The sequence below is a fragment of the Martes martes genome (assembly GCF_963455335.1).
Source record: "Martes martes genome assembly, chromosome: 8".
Classification (NCBI taxonomy): Eukaryota; Metazoa; Chordata; class Mammalia; order Carnivora; family Mustelidae; genus Martes; species Martes martes.
Genome location: NC_137895.1, coordinates 136371504 through 136386281, shown reverse-complemented (window position 1 = coordinate 136386281; position 14778 = coordinate 136371504). Strand labels below are relative to the sequence as shown.

The window sequence follows — 14778 nt, the reverse complement described above, 5'->3', positions numbered from 1 at the left end:
CCAAGGCCCGTGCCGCCTCGCCCAGAGCTGACCAGTTGTCCGTACCACCTCGGCCTTTCAGAGGCATCCCTTGTCCCTCCACCTGCCTCGAGCACTATCCTTCCAGAGCGACAAATGTCTTGTCTGTGAGACAGACCGACCTGCTTCGGCTGGGTCAGATGTGCACCGTTCACTTTCGGGAGGGGGCCCAGGCACAGGAGGCAAGCGGCTTTAAATGAAAGTGGGTCCCAGCTGCTGAGGACACCTGCCGGGGGCCCAAGACAAGGCCCACCCAGATCTTCCTATGTCCGTCCTTCACACTGGAGGTGCCGCGCGCCTTCTCTCCCGCTCTTCCCACCTTCATCCCCCGGCACCACCGAAAGCCCAGGCCTCCCGTGGGCAGGCTGCCCGCGCCTCCTTCCGACTGACCGCGGGGGACTCCCCGGGATCTCCACACACCTGCGCCGGCCCCGTCGCGGCATGGGGACGCTCACCACCCCGCAGTGCTCGACCTGCCTGTTCGTCTCTCCCTCGACCGGAAGCCCGTGAAGGACGGGACCCCCCGCTGAACGCCCTGTGGGTTCCATGCTCCCAAGTGAAAACCACAGCAATGGCCCCATCAGAGCTGCTTTTCAGCTTCTTCTCAACCACAACTTCAATTTTCTCTCTAAAAGGGATTATTGTTTTCTGAACATGTAAGTCTTTAACTGCTGATTCTGCGGATGGCCTAGAAAAGCTAACACGCTCGGCCCCTGCTACAACGATCTCACTCTCTTTAAGGAGAATGACTTCGGAAACCACATGGAGGTCCCCGTGGCGGGAAGGCGTTTGCACGGTGTCACTTAGAGGGCCAGAGAAAGCCACCCACGAGCTACATGGCTACCCGGTCCTGCCTCACCCGTCAGGCAGGCCAGACCTCTCTTCCGTTGTTTTGAAACTGTGACATTCTTCTGTACCTCTGAGTCGCCCCCAGCCGAGGGAACCGCACCCTATCCCCTGACACCCAGCTGTGCAGCCACAGCCATGCTCCCACGAGGCACTCCTCCCTTTGCCCAAGCCAGAGCAAGGGGCCCTTCCCATCTGTTTGTCACGTCTTGTGCTCCCAAAGCGCTCTGTTCTGTGCCCTGACTGTCCCCCCACACCAGACCGCCAGCCTAGAGTACACCATATCCCCAGCAGGGCCGTGAAGCCCCGACAGGCCGGGGGCAGGGACGGCTTGTGTTCGGACACAGCGCTTGGCGCAGGGCCTGCCTCCGAGAATCGGCCTCACAGACATGTGTTTGGTACATGAACAGATTGCTGGGCCCCGGGAATTAAAACACATTCATCGTGAAGAGCAACATCTCCATGGGTGCATGGGGTCCTCTTTCTTAAAACACTGACACATGTGAAAAGAGCAGAGATCGAGTCCTAAGAACAGTTCAGAATGGTTCCAGAATTCTAAGCCATGTCCCCACGGGGTCTGTGGTGAGGCTATGAAAACGGACCAGAGAAGAAAACCTCCATCAGTGTAAGGAGGACTCAACTCTCTCTGTGGGTGGACCCCGGAAGACAGGGAAAGAAATGGGAAAGAACCATCGAAACGATGCATGGCTTTGCCCACAACACCAACTTTAGGCAAGTGCCTGGAGCCCACCATGCAGTGAGCCAGTGCCTCCTGCAGGCAGAGGCCATGATGGGTACAACCGATGGAGGGGAAAGGCCATGCCACCCCCGACATGGCTGAGGGGCAGCCATCCCTAACAGCACTTTCTCTCACCCATCCAGGCTTGCTTACCTCTTGAGAGAAACCTCCAGTCTGCAGGCCCAGGTCCCCACTCCACACAGGCGGCCCTTAAACCCACTGCAAGGCTTCCCAGGACTTGGGGAAGGAAGGTCTAGATGCCCCTCCACGGGCCCGTGGGCCTTGCCCGTCTTTGCTCCCACCCGAGGACGGAGAGAAAGCAGGCGCTTGGAAAATGTCACCTCAAGTGATCTGAATTTCCGTTATGTCCTTCAGAAATCGTGTCTGTGTCCGGGACGCCCGTGGAAATGCACGGCCGCAGAGCCCCACGTGCCTGGCTTACCTCCTTCAGCACCAGCACGCACTTGCCGGGTCCCACCGACTGAGGTAGCTCGGCGATTCGGCCTTTGTTCAGGTAAGGGCCTGAGAAACACCTGTGGTTGATGAAGAGCTGCGGACAGCAGTACTTCCCGTTGACAGGACCTGCGGGGACAGCAGCACGGCTCGCGCTGAAGGAGCCCACAGAAACCTGCTCCGACCCACTCAGTCGGCAAAACTACCAGAGGCCCGCTGCGTCTTAGCAGCCGAACGCCTTACAGACACAAGAGCATAAAAATTGGGGTTATTTTTTTGCTACCATACAAATGAACTTTTCTGTTTATGATGCAGGATTCAAGACACACAAAAAGATGTGAAACCAAGACAATGACAAACAATGCATCCCTGCGCAGCTGCGAAAAACAAGACACAAAACAGGAAACACGCTCAGCAACAGAGCTCAGCTCCCCTGGGTTTTCTACCCCAGGAACTCCCCACCTTCTCTTCCCCTTGCCTGAATCTGGTGTTTATCATTTCCACGCAGGTCTATAAACTTGACCACACACACTGGTAGAGCAATGCGTGGCATTTCGGGTATTTTTAAAAATGTCCCATAAATAGTTTTCTGGAACATTTTGTTTGTTCGACCTGAAATTTCTACAATCCCTCCAATGGTCCACATATATGCAGAATATTCATCCTTCTGTCCCTTCTGTGTGTGACCCCATCACATGAACCCAGCACAAGCCAGCGGTCCACTCTCTTGCTGACGGACGCTCAGTCATTTCTACTTGGTCAGGATGACCGACAGCGCTCTACAGAACACAGCTGTAAACAGCTGCTTCTTCCGGGCAAGGAGGGGACCTGCTTGGCCATGGGGGCTGCACGTCTTCAGTCCCCCCACACATGCTCAAATCGATCTCCACACGAACGATCCCAGTTTATACTCCCATCAACACTGCACAGAAGCAGTTGCCATCCCACGTCCAAGCCAACGCCAGACATGGCAGGGCATCTTGGTTTTCCCAATCTCATGGATGTGCCATGTACCTCCCAGTGGACTGAATCTGCATTTCCCTCATTATGCTTTCCACGAAGCAGGGTCTCAACTGGCCATGGGGAAACGTGGAAGGACTGAATGGTAATAAGGTATTACCCGAACCCTTCCTGGTGTCTGTAACAGGGTCTCGCTGTCAGCCTAGACCCGCCCTCCCCTACACCGTTCCAGCTAAGTTCCGCTAATAGTGGTATCTCCGTACAAAGACCTTCCTTAGTTTGGGACGGTAATTTAATAGGCCCAGAAGGACTGTCCTCATAGGACTTCAACTAAATACCAAGAGGGAAGGAAGGAGGAGTGTTATTTTTGTGAGGGGAAGACAAAGGGAGTAATACAACAATTACAGACTCTGAGAGAAGAGCTGACATGGTTCTTTTAAAACCATTCTGAAGTTTGAATTCTATACAACAAAATTAGGCAAAAGAATTATGTCCACAGCTGCATATACATGGAAATTTTTTGGTAGGATTACCCTATCCAGAACTTCAGGGAAAAAAAAATTTTAGTAAGTCTACTCATAAAAATGCTCTCCTTATATAAATTTGATCGCCAGGATTCTTCCATGCCATAGAGCTTAGAAACCTGGAAGAATTCAGAACAGTTTTCACTTCGGTTAGAAAACAGAATTCTTAATCAAATATATTATTTAATGGACAAACACGTCTATAATCAGAGTTGTTGTCAATGGGGTATCCACATTTGTTTTCAAAGGTCATTATAAGATATAGAACTTCACACATTAAAAAACATAAATTATTCACTCTCAGCTTTCAAACACAGAGGATTTTAAGGAACAATTCAAAAGCCCACAGGGACTTAAATATTAACCAGTAATGGAAAAATGCAAGTGGGATGACAAAAAAATGTGAAAAAAAATATAGGTGCCTAATAATAGTATTTTCAATTCTTTCTCCTTGCACATGACCATCTACGACATATATCCCTAACTGGGCTCAAATTTCCAAGGAACATATGGACTCTTCTCCTGAAGACTGAGAGAACGGTCTAGAGCCACTGACCAAGAGACAGAAGAGGCACAGAGAATCTGGTTTAGAAATTTTTTTTTTTAAAGTAGGTATGTGTTAATAAGCGGCAAGAGCGACAAGGAGAATGAACTTAAAGTAGAGATATTCTTCTATTGACCTAAAACCCCATGCACGTCTCCACTCCCGGACCAGGACAGGATGGCCAGCCGTGGGTGGGTTCGCTTACCTGCAGTGTCCAGGTGAGGGAATAAACAAAGGTCGTGAGGTATTTTCTCAACAGGCACTGTGGATGGCAATCTGTTGATCAAGAAAATACAACTATCACGGCTTGCACACTTGAGAAGACATGCAACGAACGAAATAACTAATTAAATTAATTAAACTAATCAAGTCTTTTCCCAACTTATAGCGACTATCACGGAAATCCAACCACACAGTAAAGCGAATGGCACGTCTGCCCCTCATGTGGTCATCCCTGATCAGTGATGTTCTTCTAGGAGGCCCCTGCCTTTGTCTCTTGCTGTAGAATCGTCATAATGCCCTTCATTATATTTTAGACACAAAGAAACATCAACTTGCATAGATTTTAATGGAACTCAGACTTCCCTTCGACAGAAGCAGCTAGTACTTTCTACAGACTAGTGTCTGAGAACTACTTGGCCTTCGATTTTTGGTGTCTTTGCTTGTGTGGGTCATGGCCACGCTAAAAAGACCTCCAAAGAAAGCCTACAAACCGAAGGATCCTAGAAAGGGCAGTCGGCCTACCCTAGAGCAGAGTTTGTGTTCTAGTTCAGTAAAAAGCTGCTGAATAAACACCGAGAACGTAGCTCCAGGGGGAAGAGGTGCGCTGGTTTTCACAGGGTACCCAGGATGGCAGTGTGGAAACCACATCACTGAAAAATGACACAAATGCAGAGCGAACCATCACGAGATCTCAGTGGGGTCCTCTCCGTGCTGGTTCTCAAAGTGGGGTCCACACACTTGCGGACCGGCGCCACCCGGAAGAGTGTTAGATGCACAGACACGCAGGCCCCACTGAAGACATCCTGAGTCGGGGGATTCAGAGACGGGCCCAGCAGTGAGTATGTTTTATCGAGCTGTCTAGGTGACTGGTACAAGTGCAGGGCAGGGGCCACGGGTCCATGGACCACAGACTGAGGAGTTACGGATTCGGATTTGGGTTCAGTGATGGGACCGTCTATTGTTGGCTCTTGGTTTCAGTGTTATCCAGACCACACCGGAGTCGGATTATTAACCTGCTACACGGAGTTTAGATACGAATGCACTGAAAATGCCCACAAAAATTGTTACTCACACTCAAATAGCAATGCACTTATTATTCAATTTCATTTTATAATTAAACCTGGGAACCTGAGAAAAATGCTGTTCTCGAATTCACTTCTACTGGTGTATTTTTATTAAGAAAACAGAACCACCCTGCAAAAGCGTATTTTAGTGGACCTCAGCTGCTCTTTAATATATAAAAATGCTACTAATGATGGCAAACTTTCAAAACCATATTCCATGTACGCACACTGCCTGATACCTACCTTTTCTCCCTAAAATTGCAACTGAAACCGGGGGTAACGTACACTGAGTCAACCATGACATTTTTGTCACAAGAAATCTAATTTAATCTTCAAGAAACCCCCAAGAAACAGGTGCTTCACACACGAGGATACTGAGATATGGAGCAATAAAGCAGCTTCAAGGACATCTTGCTGGGCCTGCAGAGCTGGCCTCAGACGGCAGTCTGCCTGCGGGGCCGGCCGTGACCCGTGACGCCAGCATGCGGAGTGTGGGTGGGGACAGCGAGGGGCCATCACTCTCCATGTGTGGAGCCAGGATGCCCTCCAGGTGCGCCGATGAGGATCGGGAGGGAGAAACTACAACCCGGAGAAGAGATCCCTGGCGGAGCAGAGCCTGTGTCTCGCATGTAACAGGGGCATCATAAAGACAGGTATATCTACGATCTCCTCTATGACTGCGCCAATTGTGAACTAACCCCTGACACAAACAGCCACACTTCCGATCCTCTGTAAAGACAGCTCTATGGAGCTTAGCACCTAAGTTTTAGGAAAAAACAGAAACAGAAACGTACTGTTTTTCTGGTTGCACGACTGCAATCTTTCTCTTCTTTTGTGCTGTAAAACAGGTAAGAAAGGGCAAAAGGACAGTCAGCTTCATTCACAAGTTGGGCAAAGGCATTTTCTAAAACCGTCTTCCCGTCGAACTGGGTCAGTTTCAAAGTGACAATTTAAACACTGAAAAGTTATTGCATTCTCACAACTTTAATTTCCTCTAGCATTAAAATAAGACTTTGACTCGGGGCGCCTGGGGGTGCAGTTGGTTGAGCACCTGACTCTTGGTTTCCGCTCAGGTCATGATCTCAAGGTCGTGAGATCGGGCCCTGTGTCCCTCTCTCTCCCTCTGTCCCTCCCCTCCATGTTCTTCCCTCCCTTCTCAATCTCTCTCTAACATAAATAAATCTAAAAGAGACTTTGACTCATCAGAAATGAAGTCTAAATAGAATTCCCTGCATTCAGTAAGATTAAACAGATCACTAGGTTTGTATCCTCCGGATAAATACCTAGCAGTGCAATCACTGGGCTGCAGGGTAGATTTACTTTTTTATTTATTTTTGACTTTTTGAGGAACCTCCATACTGCTTCCAGGGTGGCTACGTAATTTTAACTAACACTTTTGGTAAACATTAGGGTGGAATAAGAAGTGGCGAGACCGGTCAGTTCTGAAGAGTTTTAAATGGTCTCAGAACGACCTATAGTGACCCATGTTAAAACACACGCTGTTGTATATATTTAAGAGACAGAGAGTTAGCTGCTGGGTTAACTACTAAATACTGTTTTAATTTGGTCTTTTTGTGATCAGAAGGATGTCACAGAATGTACTTTTCAAAGCAAAGTTGAAATCTCACTGGTTAGTGCTAAGAGTAGTTAAGTTTTTATATGTTATATCAGTAATTACTAGGACCAATTATGATTCTTTTAGAGTAAACCTCACGAGAAAAATCAGTTGTTTCTCAGACATGATAAAGAAACGGTATCTGGGGGCTCCTGGGTTGCTCAGTGGGTTGAGTGTCTGACTCCTGGTTTCAGTTCAGGTTGTGATCTCAGGGTCTTGAGACCGAGCCCCGAGTCGGGCTCAGTGCTGAGTGGAGCCTGCTTGAGAGTCTCGCCCTCTGTCCCTTGCCCCTCCCACCCCACTCGCGCATTCTCTCTCCCCACCTCAAAAACAGAAACAACAACAAAAAAAAAACAAAAAAACCCCACGGTATTTAGCTTAAATTTCCTCTAATCAAAATAATGAACTTTAAACTGAAGACTTAGTTTATTTTATATCTATTTATATATCATTTTATACAATCTTTATAGGTCTTATTACATTTATTTTCTATTTTACCTCTGCCACTCCATGCTGACTTAGCTTGTCTACCTGTGAGATGCTTCCAAATCTCCATCTCTCAAAGGTACTGGAAGCATCCATGGGATAAAAACATTGTTTTTTACAACCTGGCTACAGTCTCTTTACAACACAGTCTATTCACCCCCCAAGCCCCGGACACCATCCACACTGGCTCCCAGCTGGACAACACTCACAGACGGTTTTGTGCGGTGTGGTCAGAGGGTACGAGTTCGCTTCGCACCAGCCCACGGGGAAGATGTCCATGGACTCCACGTCAACAATGAACTCCGGGGAAGGAGTCTGCAGACCTGCATCAGGACAGTCAAGACGATGGGTACAGACATTACCACAGAGACCCAGAAGAAGGGAGCCCACCAGAAGCATCATGGAGACAAGGATCTCGCTCCCCGGACCGTTCAGCTGAGCGCAGTCTGAGGACGGATACCAGCACCTGAAGTACCAAATAGCTGGAGTATGAGGGGTGCAAAGAAAGTGGAGATCCAGAACATCCAAGCTATTTCCTGGGGGGGGGGGGGGGGGCGGGGCAGAAAAGCTGGCAGAGGGAACAAGTCCACCCCTTTCCTAAAAGTACCTTTAAAAACAAAGGGAACGGGCCCGAGCTGGGGAGGGGGCTGCAGCACGCGTGTGTAAGCCAAGACACACTTCGTCTGACACCCAGCAAAGGTTGACCTTCAATTCACGAACGTTAAGACTACCATGGAAAGAACCAGCTGGGCATGGCGACGTGGGTTTTGAGCAGGACACACAGACACAGTTCCTCTAGGGAGCTGGCTCACTTGGTTTGACTCGGGTGACTTATTTTGAACTCCATGGGTGGCCTGCAGGCTGCGGTCATGTCCCACAAAAGCCATGTATGCGGGAATGTCTTTTCTAGCGGGGTCTGCCTAAAAGTCACCCCGTTTCGTGGATCTACTCGCGCCTTGTGCTAAACCGTCAGCACAGCTCGGAGACTCTGAGAGAGGAAATCTGCCTGTGAGGCAAGCGAAGCTCTCAAGGAGCTCTGGCCACCGAGGATACACTTGGGACCCAGCCAACTAGTGAAAAGGAGAAAATTCGATACCGAATCAATAGTTCTTTGGGGGAAAACAAAAAACCCAACAGCACTGAGGGAAGACACTCATGAACCAAGAATGGAAAGCCGTGACCTCTCTTAAGAGAGTCCGACCACTTCCTCTCGCTTTGCCTTGGCTGCTTCACGGAGCAACAAGAAGAAAACAACACAGTCAGCCCCCCCGGCCCCCCCACCCTACGCCACCACTCCGCAGCTGAGGAGTTTTAAATCCTACCTCCCCCCAAACTGAATGTCACGAAGCTCAATCCCGGCAGCCGCAAAATGGTCCCAGCCGCTGTAACGCTGACGTCCGCTGCATCGGGCCCTCCCCCCTGCGCCTCGTGGTACAGTAGATTCCGTGAGCAAGCAGCACGCTGTTCCACAGACGTGGTCCCAGCTCAGCGCCAACCCCACACTGCTGCACACTCAGCGCCCGTGCTAACCCCACACTGGTGCACACGCAGCGCCCGAACACGCCGACGCACACATGTGATCGCCACCAGTGGTCACTCTCAGCTCTGGATTCCTTCCCCAAGAGAGCAAGTACCATGATTATCGACCCTAACCTTCTTTCTCCTTAATGTTCCCGTAATTCAAAGGGTACATAAGCTAAGGGAACGCAAGCAGGTTTGTGGGGATCAGTTCTCACCAGCTGAGTGAATGGAAATCATTTCTGTCTCTCATTACGACTCCACTGATACCTAACCTACTCCCCAAAGAGACCGTCAAATAAACAAGACCACGTCCAAAACAGACAAGAATTAAACTCCCTGAGTGGCGTCCACTGTGGAAGTGACCGCTCCTGTCCTGGAGGGCGCCCAGCTCTCTAGAGGGTCTACAAGCTGTCTTTTCCTCTCCAGATTCACAAAAACAGCACCTGTTTCTCAGCTACTCAGCAATTTTGCCAATGGGCTGAATTCATCTACAACATATATATGTATCTCCTGACTTACCTTTAGGTACAAGTAAGATTTTCAAGGTCAAAGTAGTACTTTGAAAAGAAGCATAAGGTAAACTTGATAGCCTGTTCCTTCCTGAATCATGACCTTGATCTTCCAATATTCTGCTGGCTCAAACATCACTTGCTATTAATGCCTTAATATATACACTTCCAAAGCAACGTATACAGTACTATATTTATATGGCTGTCTGTACCATACTTTAAAATTCTTCAATCATGTTCTGCATTCAAAACAAATATTTATGAGCTGCAACATGATAGCGACTACATCTTCAAGAAGTTATAATCCTGCCTTCCTTGCACCTTCAAATCTTACCCATTAAGGCATCTGTTGAATAGGAACAGATGGAAAAGTGGGTTAGTTATCTCCCAGGAACATTTTCCTGACCATGAAACTTTTCCAATCTTATTCTGAATGATGGGTATCGATTCCTTATGTCCTAGGAACTAGGACATATCTACAATTAGATACACCTGGCTGAACTCGGAATAATCTTTATAAAAAATAACCCACTATTTTCCAAGACCAGGGACCCACTAGCTTACAAAATAATCCATTACAAATGTATGCGATTTTCCTTGATTAGTCTAGGGTTTCCAAAACTACCTATAGAAAGCTTAGTGGACTGCTGCAATAGTCTTACCATTTTATAGGACACCCTCTGTGAACAACACAAGGTCATGCTCAACCCTGGAGTTCATTTTAGCTGCATCCGTCAATATGAATTCTACTTGCTCATCCTTATCTAGAACTTTCATCTCAAAAACTATCAAGAAGCCTCAATCTCTATGGAGAAGTACTTAAATAAATTATGGTACACCGTATGACAGGATCTTCTTCCACTGTAAAAAAAGGATGAGAAACCTCTTTGTATACTTATATATAAAGATGTATATGTATATGTTGAGTCAAATAAAGGCAGAGTATGGAACATTGCGGATATGTAGTATGCTACCATCTGTTTAAAAAAGGGGGAGATAACATATTTATATGTGCATAAGACAAATCTGGAATGAAGTGTAAAATTCTAATACAGTGGGCGTCTGCTGGGAGAGGAACTAGGGCACCGAGGGACAGGAGCAGGAGTGGGAGAGAGACTCTGACCATGGACACTTTCATGTATTTTTGGCCCTTGCGAATGAATCAACTAATTTATAATCCCAAACTCACTACCACCACAATAATCACACAACACAAATGCCCCAAGAACAAAAAGAGTCTCACGCACAGACCCTACTGCCACAGAGGCCAGATTAATGACGGGCAAGTGACCTTAACGGGAAATAAAACCACACTATGACGAATCATTTCGCTAAGAGGACAGAGATGTTCCATATTCACAAAGCATGTAAATTTGTAAGAGTCACTTTGGAACCTTAAAATAGTTCTGCCATGTGCCACATCCAGAGACTGCGTCATCCCCTCATTGGATACTGTTCCCTTCCACAAAGTTCCACCTGCCCTCCGGAAGAGGCTTGAGGAAGAGAATCAGAACGAGCCCCACACTTCTGTTATAAGGTGGGAAAGGGGGGCGCCTGGGTGGCTCAGTGGGTTAGAGCCGCTGCCTTCGGCTCAGGTCATGATCCCAGCGTCCTGGGATCGAGCCCCGCATCGGGCTCTCTGCTCAGCAGGGAGCCTGCTTCCTCCCTTCTCTCTCTCCCTGCCTCTATGCCTACTTGTGATCTATCTGTCAAATAAATAAATAAAATCTTAAAAACAAAACAAAAACAAGTCAGCCAGTCAGTAAGGTAATTTAAAAAAAAAAAAAAAGGTGGGAAAGGAAGACTAGCAAGAGGTATTTAAGGAAGCAAGGTAGCCTTGCTCGAGTCAAAGGCCACAGCAAATGCGGACGGGCTCAAGCACGGGATGGAAAGATAAGGTGTTGGAGAGGGAAAGTGCTCCGGTGATCTGAGTGTCGGAAACCCCAGGGGCCATCCGCCCACCTCCTTCCACCTGCAAAGACCCACCTACCAAGCCAGACTGTCATGTCCCTTTATCAGCCGTGGAGCCAAATTTCTAAGGACCAAACAGGCAAACTGTGGGCAGCAAGATCGAGAGGTGACAGGAAACAGCGGTCTGGAGGGAAACTCCAGAAGTGGGATCGGATGTGTGAGTGGAGAGAGAAATGCCTGCGGGACTGCAAGCTTGCAAGCACTGACATCGGGCCCGACACTTCCCCGAATGTTTAATCTTTACAACGACCCTAAGGGACAGGGACCAGACACAGCCCCATTTTACAGATGAGTAACCTGAGGCACAGAAGATGATCGAAGAGCAGCAAGGGGTGGATCCACGATTTGACCCTAAATAAGTCTAACTCCAGAGGCGTTTCAGGTGACCTTCTTCTTTCTCTTGTTCTCGTTTCTGTTTGGGGTTTGGATTGGTCTGTTTGGCATCATCCCGGTCCTATTCGGGCCTCACAGCCCTCCTGCAGACTTCCCCAGATAAGGCAGTCACCACCGCCTCCCACAAAAGGGGAAGAAGCCAGACCTGCCCTTGGTGCGGGCAGATGACCACAGGAAGGTGGTCAGGTCAGGCGTCACAACCATCCCAAGGGCAAACTCTGTGTGGGTTCCTGCAGCAAAGCCTTTGGAGAGGCGATCCCCCAGACCCCCGTCAAAAGCCTTCCCCCCCAATTCACATCTTGCCTAGGAGAGCCGGCCCATTTCTGCCGCTGGTCACCAAGAACCCGTCTAATCGAGCATCAGCTTTGGGAACAAAACAGATTTGGGAGGATTAAAAGCCTGTGCCCACAGACAGCTCCCACTCTCCAACTGCCCTCTTTAACGTGCAGGAAACGTTGCTCTCAGCCCGATCTGCTGAGGCAGCTTCTCCCAAAATTGTCTCATGCAGGCCATACCTCCTTTTAAAGATTTTAAAACCACCCACACTGTCTTGAAATATAATTACTTTCGCATTTGCATTTTCCCTTGTTTGATTTTTGCAAGTCTCTGCGAAATGCTTATTAACCACCTGACTTTTCCACAAAGTACAGAAAGGCTTAAGGGGCAGTTTTCCGCACCTGGTCTCCTACCCATAAGGGGTCACGTCAACACGAGTCCCTTTAAACCATGCCACACCTCGCCCATTAGATCTCAGAACCCTTTACGCACACAGAAGTACCATCTGTGGTACCCAAATGCAGACTCCAATCCCTGCCTGGGACCCCGAGGCACCAGGTCTGAGGAAGGTGCAATTTCACGGGATTCCCATAGATTTACTGGAACTGACCCAAGCATAGGAAAAAGCTGGCCAGAGAGGTTCTGAATGTTAACTTACACGTATAAAATATCTCACTGGCTCAAAATTCCAGTTGGCAAGAGAGCAGATCATTTGTTTTAGATTTAATTAGCCAACATATCATTATTGGTTTCAGAGGTTCATTCAGTCATAATACCCAGTGCTCACCACATCATGTGCCCTCAATACCCATCCCCCGGTTACCCCATCCCCTACCCATCTTCCCTCCAGCAACCCTCAGTTTGTTCCCTAGAGTTAAGAGTCTCTCATGGTTTGTCTCCCCCTCTGATTTCTTCCTGTTCAGTTTTCTCTCCTATCCTCTTCCGTAATGTTTCTTATGTTCCACATATGAGTGAAACCATATGATAATTGTCTTTCTCTGACTGACTTATTTCACTTAGCATAATCCCCTCCAGTTCCATCCACGTCATTGTAAACGTAAGTGTCGATCCTTTCTGATGGCTGAGTAATATTCCACTGTGCATAGGGACCACATCTGCTTTATCCATTCATCTGTTGAAGGGCATCGTGGCTCTTTCCTCAGTTTGGCTATTGCTGCTATGAACATTGGGATGTAGGTGCCCCTTTGGATCACTACATCTGTATCTGGGGGCTACTGCTGGGTCATAGGGTAGCTCTATTTTTAACTTCTTGAAGAACCTCCATGCTGTTTTTCAGAGTGGCTGCACCAGCTTGCATTCCCACCAAGAGTGTAGGAGGGCTCCCCTTTCTCTGCATCCTCACCAACATTTGTTGTTTCCTGCCTTGTTAATTTTTGCTGTTGACTGGTGTGAGGAGGTTTGGATTTGTATTTCCCTGATGCCGAGTTGAGCATTTTTTCATGTGTCTGTTGGCCATTTGTACATTTTCTTTGGAGAAGTGTCTGTTCGTATCTTCTCCCCTTTTTTTCACTGGATTTTTTTGTTCACTGGGTGTTGAGTTTGATAAGTTCTTTATAGATTTTGGATACTAGCCCTTTATCTGATTAGACACTTGCAAATATCTTCTCCCATTCTGTAGGCTGTCTTCTAGTTTTGTCGACTACTTCCTTTGCTGTGCAGAAACTTTTTATCTTGATGAAGTCCCAATAGTTCATTTTTGCCTTTGTTTCCCTTGCCTTTGGAGATGTGTGTAGCAAGAAGTTGCTGCGCCCAAGGTCAAAGAGGTTGCTGCCTGTGTTCTCCTCTAGGATTTTTATGGATTCCTGTCTCACATTTGGGTCTTTCATCTATTTTGAGTTTATCTTTGTGTATGGTATAAGAAAATGGTCCAGTTTTATTCTGCATGTGGCTGTCCAATTTTCCAACACCATTTGCTGAAGAGACCGTCCTTCTTCCATTGGACATTCTTTCCTGCTTTGTGGAAGATGAGTTGACCACAGAGCTGAGGGTCCATTTCTGGGCTCTCTATTCTGTTCCATTGATCTACGTGTCTGTTTTTGTACCAGTACCATACTGTCTTGATGATGACAGCTTTGTAACAGAGCTTGAAGTCCAGCATCATGATGTCCCCAGCTTCGGTTTTCTTTTTCAGCATTCCTCTGGCAATTTGGGGTCTTTTCTGGTTACATACAAATTTTGGGATTATTTCTTCCAGCTCTGTGAAAAATGCCGATGGTATTTTTTTTTTAAAGATTTTATTTATTTATTTGACAGACAGAGATCACAAGTAAGCAAAGAGACAGGCAGAGAGAGATGGGGAGGTAGGCTTCCCGCCGAGCAGAGAGCCCAAAGCAGGACTCAATCCCAGGACCCTGGGATCGTGACCCGAGCCGAAGGCAGAGGCTATAACCCACTGGGCCACCCAGGCGCCCCAATGCTGATGGTATTTCGATAGGGATTACATTGAGTATGTAGATTACTCTGGGTAACATAGAAATTTTGACAGTATTTGTTCTTCCAACCTAAAGCACTGAATGTTTTTCCATTTCTTTGTGCCTTTCTCAATTTCTTTCATGAGTACTTTATAGTTTTCTGAGTACAGATCCTTTACCTCTTTGGTTAGGTTTATTCCTGGGT

The 14778-nt window shown here is 47.6% G+C and overlaps 1 protein-coding gene across 2 annotated transcripts in view; it reads right to left on the bottom strand.

Moving 5' to 3' along the window:
- SFMBT2 (Scm like with four mbt domains 2) overlaps positions 1-14778 on the bottom strand; it is a 225793-nt gene that overhangs the window by 37985 nt on the left and 173030 nt on the right. For both annotated transcript variants that reach the window (XM_080812563.1, XM_080812564.1), the window contains 4 exons: positions 7681-7794; positions 6165-6207; positions 4290-4360; positions 2046-2185 (listed from right to left, as the gene is read on the bottom strand). In XM_080812563.1, coding sequence (XP_080668689.1) covers positions 2046-2185; positions 4290-4360; positions 6165-6207; positions 7681-7794 — 368 coding nt within the window. The remainder of the gene's footprint in view (positions 1-2045; positions 2186-4289; positions 4361-6164; positions 6208-7680; positions 7795-14778) is intronic.